This window comes from Seriola lalandi, unplaced genomic scaffold (genome assembly GCF_002814215.2).
Source record: "Seriola lalandi dorsalis isolate HSWRI2012SDOR001 ecotype SW California unplaced genomic scaffold, Sedor1 jcf7180002053927, whole genome shotgun sequence".
NCBI classification, from domain to species: domain Eukaryota; kingdom Metazoa; phylum Chordata; class Actinopteri; order Carangiformes; family Carangidae; genus Seriola; species Seriola lalandi.
The window spans coordinates 435192-457556 of record NW_019524480.1 but is presented as its reverse complement, the minus strand read 5'-3'; the positions used below and the strand labels follow the sequence as shown (position 1 = coordinate 457556).

The 22365-nt window shown below is 39.7% G+C and overlaps 1 protein-coding gene across 3 annotated transcripts in view; it reads right to left on the bottom strand.

Moving 5' to 3' along the window:
- Positions 1–859: 859 nt before the first annotated feature.
- Positions 860–22365, bottom strand: part of igsf9ba (immunoglobulin superfamily, member 9Ba) — a 72364-nt gene continuing 50858 nt past the window's right edge. Inside the window, exons 13-21 of one of the 3 annotated variants that reach the window (XM_023402304.2) lie at positions 20112–20287; positions 15591–15817; positions 14920–15004; positions 14635–14796; positions 14038–14083; positions 13083–13169; positions 10728–12353; positions 5774–5904; positions 860–5678 (exon numbers count right to left, since the gene is read on the bottom strand). In XM_023402304.2, the coding sequence (XP_023258072.1) occupies positions 5470–5678; positions 5774–5904; positions 10728–12353; positions 13083–13169; positions 14038–14083; positions 14635–14796; positions 14920–15004; positions 15591–15817; positions 20112–20287 (2749 nt within the window). In that variant the 3' untranslated portion in view covers positions 860–5469. Of the gene's footprint in view, positions 5679–5773; positions 5905–8927; positions 8974–10727; positions 12354–13082; positions 13170–14037; positions 14084–14634; positions 14797–14919; positions 15005–15590; positions 15818–20111; positions 20288–22365 lie in introns of those variants that run through there. The other 2 variants (XM_023402305.2, XM_087172947.1) reach the window with 2 other exon arrangements.

Here is a 22365-nt window from a genome sequence, read left to right as displayed (position 1 = left end):
ATTATCAATCTTCTCATCTAGCTGTACGCTTTTCTCTGTTTCATGTCATTATGAATTGAATATCTTTGTGTTTTGGATTGTTGGAGTGACGAAACAATAAAAATATTTGAAGCTGTAACCTTTTGATGGGCATTCTGACATCCTGTTGCACTTGTACTTGTATAATTGACTCATTTTACCTGAAAAATACAATCATGGTAATAGCAAGGGAAAAGTCAAACCTGTATGTTCAAGAATCTCCTATGAAATGTAGACAACCTGGCCTCTAAAGGTTAGAGTGTGTTCGACTAGTGGATTAACTGCACTTTTCATTTTCCTCAGGTGTATGCAGATGGCTGCTCATTTGTTTGTTTCCCAGCTTGCCAGAGGGAATTTGAACAAAAGCACAAAGGTCATTCTGACAGACCTCATCCTCTTTCAAGTTGTTTGTTTTCCTTGTTGTGGCTCAGCCGACACACAATCCAGTCCTTAAAGTCTGGGTGGAGATGGCAAAGCCGGGGTCAAAATACTAATCACTGAACAACATGCAGGCTTTTTCAAACATGACTTTGATCTTCCTTGAACAAATGTTTCTTCTAAATTAAGTTGCATTTCAAGATTATTTGTTTATAATTGTCATGTTTTTGAGGAAAAATTGAATTTGAAACATGGAGCTTCTCCTCCTGGGCTGCTGCCTGTGTGTCTTAGAATAATAAAAAAAAAACCCCACATGACCTGATTAAGCCGCTCTAATCAGCACACTATCTTCCCCACTCTCTGCCCAATACTTACACCCTGTGTCCAGCATATGAACTACACCATCTTCCTCAAAGATTGGACCAGTTTGTTTCAAGAGACAAAACCACAAGAAAATTAAAACCTCTTTTGATTTTTTTTATTATATCAAAATACAAAAATTTGAGAGGAAAATTTTGTATGGGACTAAGCATTTGAAATGATATGGTGACATGAATACGACACTACTTTCATATTCTCACAGACATGCCATAGATAGAGCATAGATCATGTGCTAGGCCCATGTCTACGTCATGATGAGCTACCAGGAGTGAGCCTGTGCGTTTTCCCTATAAAGGCTTGAGATGGCGACTGTCACTATATCTAGGCCAGTTGGTAACAGGCCAGAGTGTTTTTACATCATAGTTCATTCTGTTTTTACTCAATAAAGAAACGAGATCCATGGCAGTTGAACATGAAGAGTGAGTAAGACATGATCTCAGACGATACAGAATTCACTGGACAGCAGTGGCAAAACGAGAGGAAAGTAATACAAATATTATACATAAGGCTTTGGTACAGCACCATACAGTATGAGTTAATTGCTCACAAAAAGTTAAGTGAAGCGTATTACCTGATGTAGTGAGAGAACAGAATGACAAGTCTAAAAAACTGACAAATAAAGAGAAACATCAGGTTATCAGTTTAAAACAGAGTAAAGTAAAAAATGTTTTTGCTTTGAAATATTTACATATGAACATTGTTGAATACATGTTTCAACTTAAAGAAGGACATTATGGAAACATTATGCACAAAAAAACCCAGAATAACCAACATATAATACAGAATGTAAACATGTGATGTACAGCACAGAGTTCAGTGGATGAAAATGAAATGAAATGTAGTAAATTTTCTTCCTTTTAAGCACTACTTGGTTTGCTTGAGTATGAGCATTAGCTAAAACAGTCAGCGATGTAGTGCTTATTGTAGCCTACGATAATAATACATTCTAGTTTCTCAGTGCTGGTACACATGAAAAAACAGAGAATATAGAAAATACTACATATTTCTATTTTCCGTCCAATAACAACCAGCTCGGATGTCCATGAATGATTGCTAAATAGGCGTTTTTGTATTGTCTCTACATGCAAGATTAATACAATAAAAAATCAAATTGGTTTTAAGTATCATCCTACCAGCACCTAGTGATGCACTAAAAGCTGTAAGCAGAAAAATTGGAAAAAACAAAATAAAAAAAACAAACAAAGTAAAACGAAAAAACAAACGGAGCTAACAGTACGTCCAAAGCAGCCCTCTTAAACACTGTACATGTTTCTGTTGAATATGCAAAAAAGCCCGGAAGACGACATCCATTCATAAAACCCCATGGAGAGCTTGTTGAGCTTTGTATCAGCTCTTCCCAATACCTTTCTACCAGGAGAATCAGCAGTAAATACAAATGTGGTCTGGTGACTAGTCATGGCTATACTGTACAGTACTAGTAGGAATTCTTCCGTCAAAAAGGGTGGTGGGATGACGTGAGACGGTTACGCCCCTGCAGTAGTGTGCTTGAAAAACAGTGCTGTTAACCAAAGATTGTAGACCTACAGGAAGTGTGTAGAAAAGATCCCCTCATGACCTGACGATGCTCTCAGATTCCCTCCCGTGTATCCTGTGGTGTGTACTAATCTAAATCAGGTTATGTTTCTCCTTTTAGGCTGGGTTAATATTCTCAATATCATCACAAATATACTTTAGAGAGGGTACCTTGGAAGCACGGACAGACATTGCAAACACACTATAGAAAACAGGTCATCTTGAGTTCAGTTGAATGTCACAAGTCTCTATTATTTGCGGTTATACTACTATTTTCCATTATTGTCTATCACTGTCATCACACCATGATACTGTTATGATAAGGACCTATAGTGTCTACCGGAGCTAGTTTAGTTGCTCAAACACACAGGGCCGAAAGAGTCGCTTGTGGAAACAGGAAACGAAAAAATCTTTAGACCTCTATTCTACAGCACCACAAAGTTAAACATAGCACCAAGTCGTAACGTTCAAAGCAACTATGCCCTAACACACTTTTTCTTTATCAAACTAATGTAAACACAATTTCCTCCACAGCACGTATTGTACATGACTATAGCATGTCTGTGACTCTTAGAAAAAAGTTTCCTTCAGTTTATTTGCTTTGGACACCTGAAGGCGAAGAGATCTGGAGTGAATCTACATGTGTGCTCATGAACGGGCAAAATACAGTATTACTTTGTTCCAGAAATATTATAGAGGGCAACACACTTCTGCTTCTAAAGCTTTTTCCAATGGGCATTCACGTACTATACATCAGAGAAAATACTACTCAACTTGTGCAGCCAGCGGGCTATGGCAATAATACATTGTACGGTACTAACATTAAGGTTTCTTTTCTTCTCAGATAAAATAATGTCTGCTAAAGTATGACAAATGAGGCACCTTAAAATGTTTTAAAAACATTATCCACTTAAAGCCGAACTGTAAGCAAATATTTTTATATATAATCTAATTTCTTTTACCTTGGGATCCTTCCCGTCTTTTCATTCACCCTCATACAAGAACGTCTTCCTGTAAAACATGGTTTGATTTATCTTTACAAATACAATACACACCATGTACAGTACATAACAAATATAGATTTTTTTTCCCTCGTATCTTACACGAAACCAATTTGTTAAAGTAGAATATGCACTTTGACGCTCACTTTCAGGCAATCATCACTTTCTCACTTGTCAAGAGTTTTCAGTAAGCAGACATTGAGTCGATTCATTCATTGTGGATATTTGTCGGAAAAACCTCTGATTCGTCGGTAGCAGATGGAAATCTATCTGATATGTCTTTGAATGATTGAACTAGCTTTAGCAATACAAGGAAACGGTTGTTTTTGTAGCCGTCAGAGCAAAAGGAGCTTGGCTGAGAACCTGTGTGGGGCCTACCAGTTATTTTCAAATACAGGCAAAACACAGAGAAGTAAAACAATTTGGACTTAATGTGCCAACTGGTCATCCCACCAGTCACAGCTGCACATTTTAACAACGTAATGGGTCATTCAATGTACTGTGACATCGGGACATTCATTTCCTGTACAGCAAAACATACATTCATTATCGGTTAGTGTTGAAAAATTAACAAACATACAGAGAAGTAGCTAGCAAGTAATATACAGTTTTTAAAGATAAACAGTCAGGGTGGCCATTCTTTGAATATTTCCCATTGCTTGTTAACAGCTTTATGAAGCAATCACATTCTTCTCTTAACAGCTGCTGTTAAACATTAACATCGTTACTGTTGTGGTTTGTTCTTCCTGCATGAAAACTCATGTACTTTTCCACTGAAATTGTATTTATTGATTTATTTGCCTTTTATTAATCTAAACTTGTGTACGTTTTTTGTTTTTATGGGTATTCTGGTTCTGTCCTATTACTTGGATATACACAGTTGAAGCAGGTACCCAGTTAAAAACATAAAAAAAAATGTTTTAAAAAAACAAACAAATAAACAAAAAAAAAAAAAACAAGAATTATGCATCTTCTGTAGCATATTCTCCTGTCCTTGGCAGAGAAAGTAAAAATACACGTAACATTGGAGTCCCTCACTCCCCCCGAAAAGACAAATATGAGAAGGCGAAGGAAAAGGCAGTTTATGTTAGAAAAAACAAGAGAAAAAAGGCAAAAAAAAGGCACCACGAGACGTGCCACATTTCACAAATGATTCCTAAATAATGAAATACATACTACAGTACACTTCACAATTCATCACCCTGTTCTTCTCATCCTACAAGTCCAACCTCTGTTGAGCGTGTAAGTCCCAAATTATTTTGAGAGTTCTCATGAAGGCTATGATCTTTGTCTTAATGCAGTGCTGTAGTGATGAGTGCGAACACACTGAGCCATCACGCACTAAAATTAAGACACTGACGCCTAATGGTTGGCATTAGATCATAAATCAAAATAAACATAATATGCCAGCTATTACTGATAATAAAAAGCTTCTAAATTAGATCAAGTTAGGCCATATTATCCATTTGAATGAGCATGGTGTGTGATATAAACCTTTTTATCCATACGTTTCATATGTAAAAAGGTCAAGCACGTACAGTATACCACAAGAATTACAGCAATTCTGCGTTTTACTCTGAGGTATATTTTGTGGTAAGAACCCTGTGTTTAAATACTGACACTATTTGTATTGTAGGAAAGGTAGACTCATGTCCCTGTCCGAGGACGCACCAGGCTTAACAGTACACTGTATCACTGAAAAACCTAAAGATATGGACCCCTCAATGACCAGTGAGTGAAAAATCTTTAACGTGTTGTCACATACTCAACCAACACATTTTTATTACTGTAGGAGGAAGCTTAATTCCCTTGTTTTACTATTTATATACATTATTTATTTTCAGAGCATTTTCAAGTGAAATTCCTCAGAGACAAGTAGTGGTGACAACTCAGAAAAGCCATTGTTCTTGTCTTCAAATTTTTCCAACCCCGGAGTATTCAGCTTGATGTTTCCCGCTCCACAAACACCGATGAACTTTTTAGAGATTATAAGAAATGTATTAGCTTGATACAGAGACCGGGATGGAGCAGGGAGGGCTGAGGTGTGTGTTTTTTTTTTGTTTAGTTTTTTTTTTTTTTTTTTTTTTTTTTTTTTTTCTTCTACGTGTGAGGGGGAGGGTCAGTTTCGTCGAGTCCAATGGCTTGGTGGGCACATGGGTCAGCGTAGAGTCCCATAATTTGGGCCCTCAGAGTCTGCACTGGCCAGGATGCCTGTCTGGTCCTCCTCAGACTGCCTGCGGTGCAGGAAGGAGGTCAAATAGAGATAGGGATTCTTCTTGTTTTGCCTTTTCCTCTTTCTGTGGAAGTTGAGATTATCTCCCTCTTGGGGTGTCTGAGATTGCTGCTGGGTCTGAGAGGGACACACACCTGAAAGGGAAGCCGAGAGAAGCACAGGAGTGACACACCACCCACATATTTCTAATATTAACTTTGTGTTTCTTCTTTCTAATTGCCAGACTAACCTGTTCTCCGTCCGGAGGTTGTGTTGTTATTGTTGTTGGCGGCCACTCCCTTGGCTTTAGTAATACAGTGGTGTAGCAGTGCTGGTAAGCTCTCAGACCCGGCAGGATCACTAGACGCACCTAGAGGTTCCCTGAGAAGAGGAGAGACAGCACAGCACACATTGTTCTGCATTAATCCAACAGTCGTGTTCAGTCCCGTCTCAGAGTGAAAGGACAGAATGGCACTTTCATTGCTATTTCCAGTAGGTGCTATCATATGATTTGATGAGCTCTTGTATTTCTACTGAGAGCCCTTTCACTAAGATGATGAATTTCCACTGTCTATCTGCGTTGATGGATGATAAAAGTTAGACACAAAGAAAGAAAGAGGGAAAGAAAGAAAAAGAAAAGAGAAAGTGAAAGAAAGAAAGAAAGAATAGTTGACATATGGATTTGGTGAAATTATCGGCTATAAGTTTGTTCTCAAACAATCACTACATTAAAGACCCAGTCCAGGATTCATAGAGATTATGGCAATGCAAACTACATATTTATTCTTAAAGGGTATTTGTTAGTGATACAAAATCACTCAGTCCACGAATTATAGGTGCCATAATTGTTATTTAAAATCAGGGACATTCTGTAATCTTAGCAACAGTGCTAAAATAAATTTCAAATTCAGACAATAATTGCAACTAATGTGCTCATTCAGGTTTGGGTCTTTAAATAGTGGCCACTTCAGAAATGCAGGCAATATTGGTCTCTTTGCTGTATAAAACTCATAAAATGAAAATAATTCCTGGAACTGTAAATTAATGTTCCTGTTACAATGACGACTAGATTTTCTTTTCAAATCCTCCAATACATTATTTTTTAGTTTACACCAGGTCAGGAGTCAGCAACATATGACACACTAAGCCGTTTGTTAAAAGCATGTGAGAAAGTAAATATTACACTACAATATAGATATATCTCGCTGTTTTGTTAAATATTACATTAGCATTGTCCCATAACTACAAGTTTGTAAATTGGATTAATGACAAAGGAGATTACCACAGCATGATGAATTAATGTTGACAAGATAACATGTCAAATCTGAATTAAAAAAAAAAAACAGCATTTTGAGTCATCCCAGAGCTGCAGGTGCTGTAACCAGTAACCGCTTGACAAAGAGGAGACCACACTGCATCTATGTGCACACGACATGGCGAGCAAAGTGAGCACGCCGTTTGGGTTTGTTGCTGTGTGTGCATCTTGCTGTGAGAATTTGGCATGTTGAACGTAAAGCGCTTTTCTAAAAGCATAAGAAAAACTTCAAAGAACTGTCTGATAAAGTGGAGTGAGTCAAGAGGGCAGTGTCAAAATATGCAACGCAAAGTGGCACATTTACAGCACATCAGTCTACAGAGGGCAGCTATAAAATTTCAGAGTGCATTGATAGATGTGGGAAACCGTTCAGAGACATAATTCATAAAGGAGGCTTCCCTCAGCAGTGGTTTTGTTTGATGGACTGCCGAGTAAGGACACCATCATATCCAGAATTACAGATTTGCCTCTGTCTGCAGAACTGTTGAGAGGCACATTCCTGAAATACTGAGAACCAGACATAGTGCGACTGAGCAGCGAAAGGCAGGGACGGGGATCGCAGTAATCGCCAGTTTACATTTTACTAGCCTACATCATAACAAGGTATTGAGATAGGGGCTCTTGTGCAAATAATAAGCTTATCAAACTTCCTCTAATAGTGTAACTGTCCATCAGCGATAATGACCTACAGGCGACTTAATAAATGCTGCTGCCACATCTTCATCTTTGTAAACTGACACTCATCACATCACAAGGTTGCTGACCCCTGCAGAAGGTGCATGAGCATTTCTCTGACTGGTTGTTCAGTTTGATCATAAAACGTGTTTCGAAACAGAAAATAAACAGGAATCTGTTCCTGAAACCTGAAGAACTATTTTCATTTCATGAGTGATACATGCTACAGTAAGTTGAATGAAAAATAATCAATGTTTAATCAGCAAAACAATAATCACATCAAGTTAATCACTTCACTTTCATAGTATGCAGTATGTTTTAGAAGTAGTTTCACCTCATACCGAATACTCTGGTTTTGTTGTCCATCTCTCATAGAAATATGCAATAAAGTCAAATAAAATCCAAATAACCTCACAAACTCAACATTTAAGTTTGGTGAGGTTCATGAGGCTCAATGTTGGCTCAATGTCTTTGCCTTTCAAAGAACTGAATACAAACAGCTTCAAAACCTGACTTAATGCTGTCATTAAGCCAAGTTGTTGTGCCAAACATGTATTGTTTCAAAAGGCATAGGAACACAAAGCTTTAGAGATGCTGTCCATCATATGTCACTGTGGAGAGAGAGATTGAGAGCCATTAGCAGAGAGGGTGAGACAAATCTGAGAATTGCAACAGTCCTGGACAGATAGAGAACACTTCCATTATCACATGAACTGTGTGCAGAGGCCACAGTGTGTTAAAATATAGTACATTTCCATAGACATAAACACTGTACAGCACACTTTCATAAACATGAACACTGCGTACAGAGGCTTCACCATGCTGACGGGAGGAGATGGCAGGAAGAGGAAATGGCCGTTAAAGAACAAGTCACATGACAGGAAGAGGAAATGGCCATTAAAAACAGTCACATGACAGAAAAACGAAAGCACTTAGGACAACAAATGTGACAAAGAATTTAGTTTGAGAATTGTTGTTATTTGTTTGGTCATAGAGAGAAGTTTAGAGAATGCATGCATGGCATTTTGCACATGGAACAAAACTTTAAAGGGGAATACTCCAGTCTATCATTCATGTGCGTCCTCTATTGATTCAAGGCTTTTTTTGGTGCAGGGAAACATGTCTGTATTCAAACAATCAAAAGACAAAATCAAATGCTTCTCCACAGTCCAAAACCGCTCCTCGTGCTTGCTCACAAGCCTAATTACTGTAGCCTACGCCACAGCATAGCAGGCTTACTGTGCCTTGGAAGTGTATTGACAAATGTGTCCTGCAGTCATTATTACCATTAGTTGTACTTCACTTGAATCCAGCACAGAGGCACAACCCAAAGCGATTCCCCTTTAAAGGAGAGAGTGATTAGAGCCCTCCCCCTGCTGACCCCTCCCCTCTCAGACATGGGTCCGACCCTTACCTATTGCGGCGTAGGGGACCGGGTCACAACAACGCTGCCCAGATAGCTGAGATCAATCAAAAACAAATCAGGTAAGACCCTTACCCTCTATAAAGCAGCAGCCCTATAAGCTACTTTCCCTTAAAGGCCAGTGATAGTGCAGGAGCAAGTCTCTGCCTCATGGCTTTAGCCACTGTATCATTGTAGCTTCTAGGGTTGTGAGGTGGGTGTGAGGGGGCACAGGAGTGTGTGCAGTATAGAAATACTAAGGGGCATAAAAGTATATGAACCTCAGCTACTTTTTTGTGTTAGCTTTCCTACGTTATGTCTAAAACAGGGACACTGATCTTTCAAAATGTTGGACATATTAGGAAAAATCCCTTCTAGTGGTATATAATTATTGTGTGGTGTTCCCTCATTCTCAGTGAATTTTTTGTCCTTATGGTTACCACTTTCTTAATAATGTACCTTTTATAAGGGGTTTAAAAGTTGTAACTAACTCATCTGATAACTAATTATGTTATTAATTGAATGATTGATAAATCCTTTACTTTTGCTTTACAGGACAGTTACAAGCCATTAAAAACAGCTATGTTATGTTGCCAGGTTGTGGCTGGCTTTTTCCCCTCTCCAGCATGACACTTGATTTAATTCATCAGGAAGACCGCTCCAATGGATCGTTAGACATTAGACCTACTTGAAAAGGTCTGCAGACCATCTGGGTCAAAATGTTGTTAATTAACAACTTATCATTATTTACAATAACAGACCTGGATTTTTTTATAATAACCATCTATTAATGACATATTAACAATATCACTACTGTAATAATACAGATGTCTTGCCAGCTTTTACTGTTGACTTATTAGAAAGTGAGAAACTCTTGACCTTTTATTAATGGTTTATTAGAAATCTTAACAGTAGAACTGATGGTTTGTTACCTTTTATAATGACCCTTTATAAGCATTAAAAGCTGTAACTAAAGGCTTTATCAAAGGTCGATAAATTGTCAACTAATGGTTTATGGAACTGTTATAAGCTACAAATGAAAACAAGTTTTGTTTACCAAGTTGTGAAAAAAGTGTGAAGTCCTTATTGCAGTAAACACATATTAAACACATCAACAGTCGTTTATAAAGGGTGAATTATGAGAAAGTGGTACCATTATATGTAACAGTATAAATGTAAAAATGTATAATATTCTTTAATATTCTTTAAATATACACTCAAGTTGAGTATGAAAATAATATCTGCTAATGGTTCACACACGTTTTGACTTCCATACTTCTATAAATAATTGATCTGATCAAATTTAATTTATATCAATCTGTGGAAAATACTTCAGAGTTTCACTGTTTAAAATGAAATGGGGGACAGAAAAAAAATGGTACAGTTTTAAAAACAGTAAACTTGAGGGTTTGTGTAGCTTAAGCTTTTCATCCAAATCTTCCTCCAGTCATTATTTTTAAAGCTGACTTAATTTTTCATTCTTATGATCTATATTTTATAAGATTAAATATGAGCTATCAAATAGTAAAGACAAAAATACATGATCTTAAAATCAAATTGAGCTTTCACATGCCATTAAAGTGTCAAAGTTTAGAGAACTGTCATTTTTATGAACTTACAATGTGTGCTAAATGCAATTACATGCCTTCTGCATATTTAAGTACAATATGCATCTTAATTATGCCTAAATGGAAACATCAAAGTAAAACTGTGGATAAATACTCAGGAAATTTGGACTAGAGAGCAGACGCGGAGACAAGTCTCCTCTTTAAATAAATATGTGACTATTCTCTACTGGAATGGATCACCTACCCTGAGGCTGAAATCTGGAGCTGGGAGGGCTCTGAGGGTAGCATCTCCTCCTCTGTCCTTCTCTGGGATGGCCTCTGCCCGAAAACATCCCTGCCCTCCAGAGGGGGAGAGGGGGACTGGGAGGGGTAACTGGCTGCAGTGGAGGCATAGGACATGTGGGCGTGGTAACTGGGGCTGGGTTGAGTGGCGCCCTGGCTCTGAGTGGGAGAGGTGGACAGGGAGGACCTCCGGGAGAAACTGACAGTGGCAGAGGGCTGCAGGGTGATTTCAGGCATCTCCAGAGACCGAGAGGTGCGGAGGATGCTGGGGCGCGGAGGGGGGCGCACTAGAATATCTGGAGAACCTGGCTGGGTGCTAAGGGGGCTTTGGGAGAGTGGAGAGAGGCGGGAGGGCTGGAGTACTAGCGGGGGTAGGCTGGGGTCTGCCCGGCGCCCCGCCCTCGGGCTGAGCCAGGACTGAGGACTACTACTGGGGGCTGTGCTTGGGCTCCCTGCACGGGCTGCCGGGTCAGGGTAAGGCAACACTGGTACACCCACACCGTGGGCCGTGTGTCTGAGCTGGCCGAGACTTTGGGCCTGTTGCATAGCTAAGCGCCTAACCGGAGGCCCCGAGGGCCTGTCTCTGCCTGGGGGAGCCACAGGGACCTCCAGCTGCAGGAGTCCAGGACTTGTTGGATCCTTTAGGGAAGGGAGGTGCAGGCGGCTGGGGGGGAGAGAGTGAGGAGGGTATGGGGGTGGGTCAGGGAGGTCCTGGGGATGATGTAAAGGATGGTGAGGTGGGTATATGAACCGTGGTCCCTCTAGACCCAGGAAGGGTAGCTCATGAGGCTGCCAGCTTTCAAGTGAACGAGGAGGAGGGCTGTGCGTGTGAGAGAGAGAATGGCCAGAGGCAGTGTACTGATGGTGCTCCATCTCTCCACTCTCCTCGGGGATGGAGGGGTAACCAAAGGGCCCTTCGGCGGTGCCTGGGGGGGAGGATAGAGCGGAGCTACGCGGGCTGATGTCAGGCATGTAGAATGGTGGTGGAATCCCTGATTCACCGCGGCTGCCTAGATACCCATAGAATGGGCCCTGGGGAAAGCCCCTGTAGCGGGAGGACGGGGCCTGCCCTGAGGCGTGAAGTGCACTGCCCTCTGCAAAGCTCATACCTTCCATGGGCCTGTGTAGGCGGGGGCTGTAGGTAGGGGGCTGCGTTGACTCCAGGCTGGAGGACGTTGGGGAGAGCTGGGGCCGCAGCGTGGGCATGATGGGCGGCAGAGGCCCGGGGTCAAAATCATTCTCCTCATCAGACTGCCGGAACTCAGGGTACATGTCAGACTCCTCTGCGAAGGGGAAGCCCTGGATGCGGCGGGGCGGTGGGCTGCTCTCCATGACGAAGCGGCCATCAGGACCGCGGCTTATCAACTCAATAGGCGTGGTGACCTCTGCTTCATGCTTGGACACACTGTATTTCTTGCTGGCTATGGCACGCTTGGTTTTCTTGTAGAAAGAGAGCTCCTTGTCTTTCTCTCTCTGAGGGCTGGGCAGCTTCCTGACGTACAGGCCTGGACCCTGGGAACCCTCTGAAGAAAGAGAGCGTGGCCGAGATGGAGGGGAGCTCTCTGGACTTATCTTCCCCGATGATAACCTAACAATACAATGCAGACACAAGACACAGGCTTTATTTAACATACACCAAAGGACACGCAAAGGGAAAACATTTCAAGTATTTAACAAAAAAAAGAAAAAAAAATCTCTGATGCTGTAAATTAATAGGCATGATTGAAGTTCCATTCTTCAACTGAACAAATGACACAATACAAAGCCAAAGCGCTATATAAAGGCAGCCATAATGAAGAGCAATATGATAATGACCAGTGTATGGCGACAGCAGTATCCTAATGGAACAGCAGCTAATGAACCAAGCTAAAATGACAAGATGAAAGGAGAACCAACGACGCAACCATGACAACCGTATAACTTATCTATTGAATCTACATCTTCTTGAGCAGACGTGAGCCCAATTTCCATATGCTGCACCAAATGGTGATGTGAGGAAAGCAGATGACATCTAACCAGGCCTCATTTGCCCACACCAGGAGCAGCACAGTCGACATTAACTGGGTCACTGAATGCATCACGTAGACATACATTATAAAGAGCGCATATACACAGTATTCTACTGTACATGCAGCTGAGCTAATGCAATTTAACTCCTGTATGGTGCGTGAAGTCTGTGCATGCAATAAGACCAGCGGTAGGCTTCACTACAACAAATAGTCATTGTAAGTTGATAATTTCTATGCAATGCATTAACCATGCAGCCAAGCCAGTGCAGTGCAGCACACTCTGTATTTTGGTGCAGGCAGGCACTCACAGGGGGCTGGCGGGCGGGGGCAAGAAACTGCTCCTGGCAGGCTCGTCCCAGCAGGGCTCTACCCCTGGCAAGGGGGTGAGAGGAGGCCTGCGATGGGAGACAAACGACATGGGCCTGGTTCATCTTTATCTATGCCACTTGCAGGAAGGACTGAGTGTGAACTCCCTGACCTGCCTGGACCATTTCATAAAAAATAGACAAAGGTATCTGATACTAATGATTTCCCTAAAGTCTCAGGCAAACAAACATTTACTCTGGAATGGTATTTACACAGATTATTGTCACAAATGAGCTCCTTTTGAGATTGAAATGCAGTCATACATGTACACAGGTTTTACAGACAGACAGACAGGTACACACATGTAGCTGATACTGTACATTAAATGTGCAGCTAAACAAAAAACAGCATTATTAACCACTGAGAATCATGCAGAAAGCAGACAGCGTTTGAGGTTAAAGAATACAGATGGATCAAAAATCAATACACATACTGCAGCTTGGGCACTCTGGGTAATGTGTTTAAAATGCTGACTTGGCTGCTTTGAAGTCTCCTTAATCTGCCCATGATCCGCTAGAGGTTGCTACTGTACATGTTCTTCCACACCCTCCAAAAAAAATCAAGCATATAAATCAATGTTTTTTTGTTTTTTTTTAATCATCCACCTGGGCTGCTTCTTCTTCTGTATGCTTATTCATTTTGCACTTCTTAACCAATACATCAACTCTTGCCATATTACAGGAGAATGCATGCTGTGTGCATCAAGCGGCTTCACTTACAAGGCTCCAAAAAGATTATGTATGTATTTCCAGTTGCTGTTTGTGGGTTTTACCTGTTATTTATTGCCTTGTCACAGTATGCATGGGAAGTGAAATTTTTACAAAAGGTGCAAAAGAAGATGCACAGTAGTAGCCACCTCTGGTAGACTGCAGGGGCTCTGGCATTGGCTTTACTTACGGTGACTCAATGCTTTTCCTGAAGTGTGTCACCGACAAGGGAGGATCTGAGAGGACAAAAATATTTCAATTTAGCATTTCTTCTGCACAATACCAAGAGTACAAGTCAGACACATGGAGGGATTAAGAGACAATGGGTCCCTGAGCACAGACATGTAACAGGCCTCTCACCCCTCATACATAGGCTGCATCGTTCGTAATTGTTTTGTGTCCCTTCATGGTTCTTCTGTGTCTTTTTGGGGTAATTTTGTGTCTCTTTGCCTGTGGTTGTTTTTGGTCTCTTTGTGGTCGTTTTGCGTGTTTTCTAGACATTTTGTGTGTCTTTGTAGTTGTTTTGAATCCCTCTGTGGCCATTTTGTGTCTATTTGTAGTCATTTTGCATCTGATTATAGTCATTATGCATCTCTTTGTAGACACCTTGCATCACTGTCTATTCAGTTTGCTTGTCTTTGTAGTCTTTTGATTGAAATATTAACAGTCACTTCAAACGAGAGGCTCTGGCTCTGGACCCCGGGGCCTTTGCCTGCTCAGTAATCCATCCATGGTGAGACACGTACCATATTTAATACATGTGAATCAATAGGAGAGGGAGACCGACCTGGTTTACGCTTGAGTTTACGACGGTGTTGCTTATTGACAAAGCAAGCAGCTAGAGTGCTGAACAGTACTGCCGCTGCCAGAAAACAGATAGTTGCCACGACACCCGCCACCACAGGCCGCGCCAGCCCCTCGTCAGGCAACTCCGCAGGAGGGAAGGGATCTGACGGGGCAGATGAGGAGGTTAAATGGAGAGTTCGCAAATAAAAAACTCACAAGTCTATTCCTCGCAAGAGCCATTCATTTCTGTGTATCGTCTGTAATGCTTTACTGGGAACAGACTGACCTGTGCTAGATACTCCCACGACATTGCTGCTCTCACTGATCAGGTCATCCATGACAGCCATCACTCGAAACTCGTACCAGGACTCCTGTCACAGAGACACACCAAACACACTCTTCTTATGAGCGTCTCATACACTGGTTTTTGTGAACAGCTTACTAGAACATGGCTTAACACCCGGCACTGAATTTCACACAATTGGTTTATAGATTATACAGATTATATTAGACATATGATAATTATTCTATTTTTTTTGTAGGTATTCTATTAGTGATTGTAAAAATGTCTATATATTAATGACTGTACCGTTTTGTAATTTTGAACCAGCTGTAGTCTACAACTGAGTGGTTATTGAAATGCACTGAAACGCAAAAAGGCTAAAAATAAGAAATTAGTTTTCATTGATGTCAGTCTTTATATGGATGTCAGTCCTCTAAAACCCAATGCATACTGTATGATAAAAGCGTGGATGGCAAATAATGTCACTTCCAGATATGCTTGGCACCATGAAATGGTGAGATTGTTAACAAAAAAGGATCCTGTTAATTAACTTTTCAGTCAATTATTCGTCTAACTTATCCACTGTGCCACTAACATTAAACAAAATAAAAGCATGAAGACAGAAAAACTCCCACAGACTCATGTTTCCAAATCAAAATGTGGATGTAACTGACCTGAACGAGGTCTCTGGCTACGAGCTCAGTCTCAGTGGATGGGATCAGGTCATCCAGAACCTCCCACCTCTCCCCGAGGCGGAACTCCATGATGTATCGGTCGATGGGTGAGGAATGGTTGGCTGGAGGGAGCCATGTGAGGAGGACACCGTGCTGCGTGCGATTGGCTGTGAGGCACCGTGGTGGAGTAAGAAGCACCAGTGGTTCTGGGGTACCCAGAGGAGAGCCTGTGGACCAGAAATTGGACACCATTGTACCATTGTACCAAATGTTGTGCCAATCCATCAAGTACATTTTAAGATATACTGAAAGTGTAAATTTTGACCTGCTGCTCACCAAAGTTATGAATATCTGTACACAATTTCATAGAAATCTATCTGATAGTTTCAAAAGACATTTCACTAAAATCCAAAAATATCATCCTGCTGGTGACAACAGAGGAAAAGTCAGGAGATCACCAAAGTTGGTCAGACTGCGAACATGTGTACATGTGTTTCATGGTAATCTATGGTGGACTGACTGACCAGAAGGGCCTTTGTTAGAGCCATTCACTAGCATGGCTAAAACTGACTAGATTCAGTGGATCTGCAAACAGGGCTGAGTGGAAGAAAGAATGAACAGAGTTTTAGGACTTTTTTACCAATAAAAAAGCAATACAGTGTATATCATAAACCGTAATAAGTATCATGTAAAAGATGCATTGAGTCACTCAACTTGAAGTTTGTCAGATGGCCTGAGAAAGGAGCGCAGTTTAGCTCTTTGAATATTTGACCTCACAAGTGCTCCACCTGACCTCAGACTAAATACTGAGAGAGCTTTCCCTGCAGTGTCGCACTGGCTAAAGAACTTCCACTATTTTCTTTTGAAAAAAGCTGAGACCAAACACAGTTCTCCTAGTTACCCACAAAAAACATCCCATTACTTAGATTTATAAGGAGTGTCTGAACATTTATTATGTGGTTTATAACACACTCTAATGTGGTTCTAAGCAGATATAAGTGTTTATTATTTATTGAGTGTTTAGTACTCCTGTGTGCAGCCATGAGGCTGCTGGTAGAGAATAACATTATAGTAAAACACAGCTGTGATAATATAAAATATGCCTTAATAGGACAAGTTATAATTGTTAACAAATACTGTACATATAATACAAACTTAAAATGTATCTGCTGACAATTACATTATAACATAATAAACCATTTATTAAGTTTATTAAAGTTTATATACTGCTTATAAATGCAAAATAGAGGACTTGAAGTAAAGTGTTACTATAAAAACATAGGTATACTACTCATAGTCGTGCACACAGAAATACACTAGGCTGTTGTACAGTTTTATCCAAAAAGCAAATTTAGTGTCTGAAATGACCAAATCAAAAATTTGAAGTAAAATGAATCGAATGGAAAATTCTTACTTAATTGTCATGCCATGAATGACAGACATCCTACCAGTGGTATGGTAACACAGCATGTCACAATATATCGACAATAGAATCCATTTGTCATGAAAGAGCAGGAGATCCTGAGCACTGACACATTAATCATACATGAGTTGGACTAAATCCTGGGTCACAAAGACGCCCTGTGAAATTTAGTTTATCCAAAATTTATTTTCTCCTTTAACAATTCAAACATAATCACGTCTTTTTTTCTTTAAAAAATGTTGTTAGCTTATAAGAGTATGTGTGACGGCTGTGAGCTCGAGTTGAATGACTGATGTTTGATTTCTGTTGTGAAAATTTAACAAAAATGAGACTATGGAACAATGCAATATACAACAGAAACCTTATTCTCCATTGTCATCCATCTATTGGCTGCTATCTGAGTGTGTGAACTAGGTCAGAACTTTGCAAGCCCCATTTAGCCTTTGTTGAATGAAGGGAAGCTTCACAACACATTGTTTGTAGCAGAATCAGAGTTTACACTGTATAAAACCAGACCAGTGCTGTCAGGAAGTTACTGTTATCAAGTCTTAGGGATTGTGATCCGACTGTTTGATTGTCTCATAAAAATGGCAGAGGATAGAATCAATAAGAAGGTGTTTATGTGGAGTAAATCATCCAGTTCTCAGTGAAGAGCTTTACTCAGTGTTTAAGAAGGTGGATATTCTTTATATCTGTAGGAATCATTTGTGTTGTAATGTTAACTTTATTAAAAGTAATTTTTCATTGAAGTTCGAAGAAAAATTGAAAATAAAGCCAAGTCAGAGCCAAAATTAAGGAAGGTATGTGAATATCAAACAAACGTTTGGACCTGAGTCACGTGCTACATCTTGTTTATCCAGAAGTCAAAGATCTTTAGTTGAGAGCTGGTATTCTTCCTCTTCACAGGCTGGTGGATTCAAAAATGTTCAGGAGGAAAACAGATAGTTTGAGCTGATCAAGGTGAAGAGGAATGTGTAAGTCCAATTTTTTTTTGTACTATAAAAATCATAATGATATAAAAGAGTTAATTTTCAATTAAATATGAAAAACTGGAATACTTGTTTAATCTTGGTGCATTTAACTTTGCTGCCTGGGCGAAACAATAATAACATTTTAACTGTTGTGTTTCAAACTAACAGTTTTTTTTAACTGAGGTCTTCACAGCTAAGTATTTTATATTATATATATATTATTATTGTTAAAAAGGTAACTTAATGCACTGATTTCCATATTTAATGAACTGTGTGGAATTAGACTACATGGGTTTGTTTGAGGTTTCTTTTCTCTGTTTCGTACACACAGAGACTTTGGGTGTGCCTTGTTTTATGCATTTCCTCATTCAAAACCTTCACTTCTTTGTCCTTTCCACTGGCATGAGGGGAAATCTGGTCATGCACGCTCCTCCCTTCATGCCTTTCTTTTTGCTGAGACATTCACTTTAAATACCATACACCTTTAATTCAGCGTCTGCTCAGGCAGCGGGCATACAAAGACTGACCTGGCAGCATGCCCTTGAAGCATGAGTTGAATTAAAACACACAAGAATCTAAACGTAAACTGTAAACCTTAAATGTAAACCCTTTTTTTCTTTTCACATCAAAAATGCACTTCATACCAAAACATGAATTTTCTTAATAGCAGCTACACTCAGCTCAGTTGACTGGCAAGCTATTCTGTAATGGATCTTTCTCACGGCAAACATGTTGACTTGTCAAACACAGGTGGAACTAATAACATTAATAAAAGCCTCTGGTATTGTACGTGCTGGTTTATTGGCACACCTAAATGGGACAGTGCCATCATTAATGCCATTAGTTACACCTGTGTTCCTCCTGCTATGAGAACTCAAAAATGTTTGCAGTGAGAATTATCTGTTGCATTGCTCAGTGCACTGAAGTTTATCCACAGTGCTGTGTGAGAAATATCAGCAGCTTTAAAGTTCAACACATTTTAATGCTTTCCTGACTCATTTTGTGCATTTCTTTACCTATGATGCCTGTAAGTGTCAGGCACATAACAGCGAATGGTAGAAATTATAAATTTTTAATGATAGTTTTGATTTCTTCTTTTAAATCCTGACAGGACACCACACATGGGCTTAAAAGGAAGCTAGAAAGGCCTTGATTTATCTACAGTTTTTAAAAAGAGCTTCGTGGAGGTCGGTGGAATTAAAGCAGTGTGTTGTGGATGTAAAAGATGATGCTTAAAAGAATGAAGGAATCTGGTCCAAACATGTCATTTCCTTTAGTAGTAGTACTGTTACATACCTTCAAGGGCATATATTTGAAATATATACAATATTTATATATAAGTATATGTTTTTTGGGTAAGAAAATAAAAATGAAAATGGTTATGGTGCTTTCCATAAGAATGGTAGCATAACATAAAATAACAAAAGAGAAAGGAACATAGATGTGTAAACGTCTGCTGTATTGTTCGTGCATTAACTCTCCTTAAAATCGTGATTAGTTTCCTTTATAAAGACGATAGATGTTAGATCCAGATATAATTATTTTTTTAATCATGCAGAGGAGGTGAAGAAATGGTGGGTGTTTTGCCCTGAACAGTGTCTGTAGGTCCTCAGGCTCCAACCAGTGAAGACAACCACTCCCGAAGAGGTGGAGCAGACTGTATGTAGCCTGACAGGTGAAACCCAGGGCATAAAAAAGACATAAAAATGCTTGCTGCTCCACTAGCTGCTGGTCTTTAAGGTTATTGCTCTGAGCACACAGCAGTAATTGAAGCCGACTGAGATGAACATTTTTATCAAGTCATATCTTCTCTCATCTGTATTTCGGCAGCTGGGCAGTCAGACAGTCATTGTTTAAAGAGATTTTAGTGACATAATCAACCCGAAACAATAAAAGAAAATGGGAATAGGATTTTGAAGTGACGGGAAAATGTCCCCCCGCCATCCCCAGTGGAAATTACACCATTATATACATTAATTTAAACATCACTAGAGGGCAGTATCTTCCACACCGTGTCTGATGATATTCTAAAATTAGAAATGGTGTCTCAGTGCAGCTCAGTGGGTTGATTCTGAAGTCAAGAAGCGGCAAACATGGATGGAAAAACCTTTGATTAACTGCACCCACCTGCAGTGTTGACTGTCACAACTTCGCTGAATGGGCCCGTGCCCAGTTTGTTTTGTGCCAACACACTGAACTGGTACTCTGTCCCAGGCTCCAGCCCTGGCACCACCAACCAGGTCTGAGCACCAGAGACTGGCATCGAATGCCAGTCGTGAGGACCGAAGTCTATTCTCTTTGACCTGAGAACAGAAATAAAAGGCAGAAACACTGAGGATTATTTACAGCATTATTAAAGGCTAAAACTTCATAATGGTGAATAATTTTCTTGCTGCGATTAGTCACAAGACAGTGTTGTTCAGAAAGTGGGTGCTAAAAATGTGCAGATAATTTAAGGGTCAAGCACCAAATAGATTTCTCTCTGTTTGACATCATTTTTTTTTCTTGTCTTTGAAGCACGTCATAGTCTTGCACCAGCCTACTCCCCCTTTTTTTCCAGTCAATTTCCTGGAAACTTTCCTCATAATTTCCAAAAAATTAGATGCTATTTTGCTGGTTTTCATTACTAGGATGTTTCCAAGAAAAGGCCCAAACAAGTAACTACAAGAGATATGGAGAAAGTGTGACAGTTATATTTGAGTTTCCTGAAGAAAAACCTGTAGGTAAGTCATAAACAATAACACTTTATTCTATAGATCTGCTATTCCCGAATAATTAAAAGTTTCCTGGAATGAACCACATAGTTTGGTTCTAATTATGGGGAAAATAAAGACAAAGTTGTCAGTCCATTTAACTTCAGTGTAAATGTATTACTTCATCCACATCATTTATTCTGAATTGAATGTTTGGTTTTAGACACGTTTCTCAATTTGCATGTGCAGCTCTCCTCCTCATCCTCTGAATAAAGGTCTAAAGGTTGAGCTAGAAATAACTGTAAGTGTATCAATTGATCACTCTCAGTTTCACCTGTAATTAGAACCAAGTTACCAAGAACCAAGTTATGTGGTTCTAATACTGCTTTAAAAACCAAAGTCTGCAAATCGCTCACTGCTTCTCTTAAAGCTTAACTGCTGTGAGCGCAGGAATAACTGAAAGCAGCCTGGATGAGCAAATCAACATTTTTATCAACTCTTCTCTCATCTGACTTATGGCGGCTGGACAGTAGGAGACAGTCTGGTGGACTCTGCTCAGAGAGATTCTAGTGAGTAAATCACCCTGAAACTTTAATGGTGGAGGGGACATGTCCTCCACCCATCCCCAGTGAAAATGACATCATTTGTTTTGCCAAAACTGACAATTTTTCCACTATCAATATCTTCTAACTTTTAAAACTACTTGAATGATCCACCCAGGGAATATGATTGCTATAGCAACAAAATCTCAATCTTAAATTCACTCGATTTATATACTGTTGCTCATAAAGTTGGAATAAAATATTTTTTAACCTCTTTCCATGAAATGATTGTGACATTGTGATTTATTTCATTTCACCTGCGTAATTGGGACACATAATGTAATCATTGCACCTGGTCAAAAGTGATTACTGATGCATTTAAATAGGAATAAACAGAGGATTGTGTCTGAAAACAAAATCATTCCAACTTTATGGGCAACAGTGTATTTGCTTATTGGAAACTGTAATTTAAAAAACTGATGACTGACATTGACAGGATAACACAAAAGTATTTAAGTGTTAACCAATTTGTGCGTTTCACCTATTAGTCGTGGTCCCTGCCACTGCAGCCATATAAACCTGTTATTTGGTTCTTATTCAATAATAATGTTATTTTAATTGTGTCACTGCTATTTAGTTGTGTTTACATCCACAATACCCCACTCCATTAGGCTACAATGTGAAATGTATTAAGCATATTAATTATCTCTTACCAAGGTAATTACAGGGCTTTGACTCACAAATTTGTAGTTTCAATTCCATGTGAAATGTTATTGTACACGAGAACGTTGTGGAACTACATTCAAAAGTGTCACTTTCTTTATTTTTACAATAATCACGTGAGCGTCTATTGTTACCATGATGGATGGTTTACTCACACACATGGAAAAAAAATCAAAAAATATACTCTGTTCTGGCTGGTAGCAGGGGCATATCTCATGCACGATGCTGAGTGGGATGTTACTGCAGTGACACTCCATTACTTTCCCAATACACATTATGAATTATGCACACACACATCCACTAAATACCCTGAGAAATAAGCTGTCAAAACAATTCTGTGGTGAGCTACTGATTGAATTTCATATTTTATCATCATCAATGAAGACGGCAGAAGAAAAAAAAAAAAAACCCTGCTCCTAATGT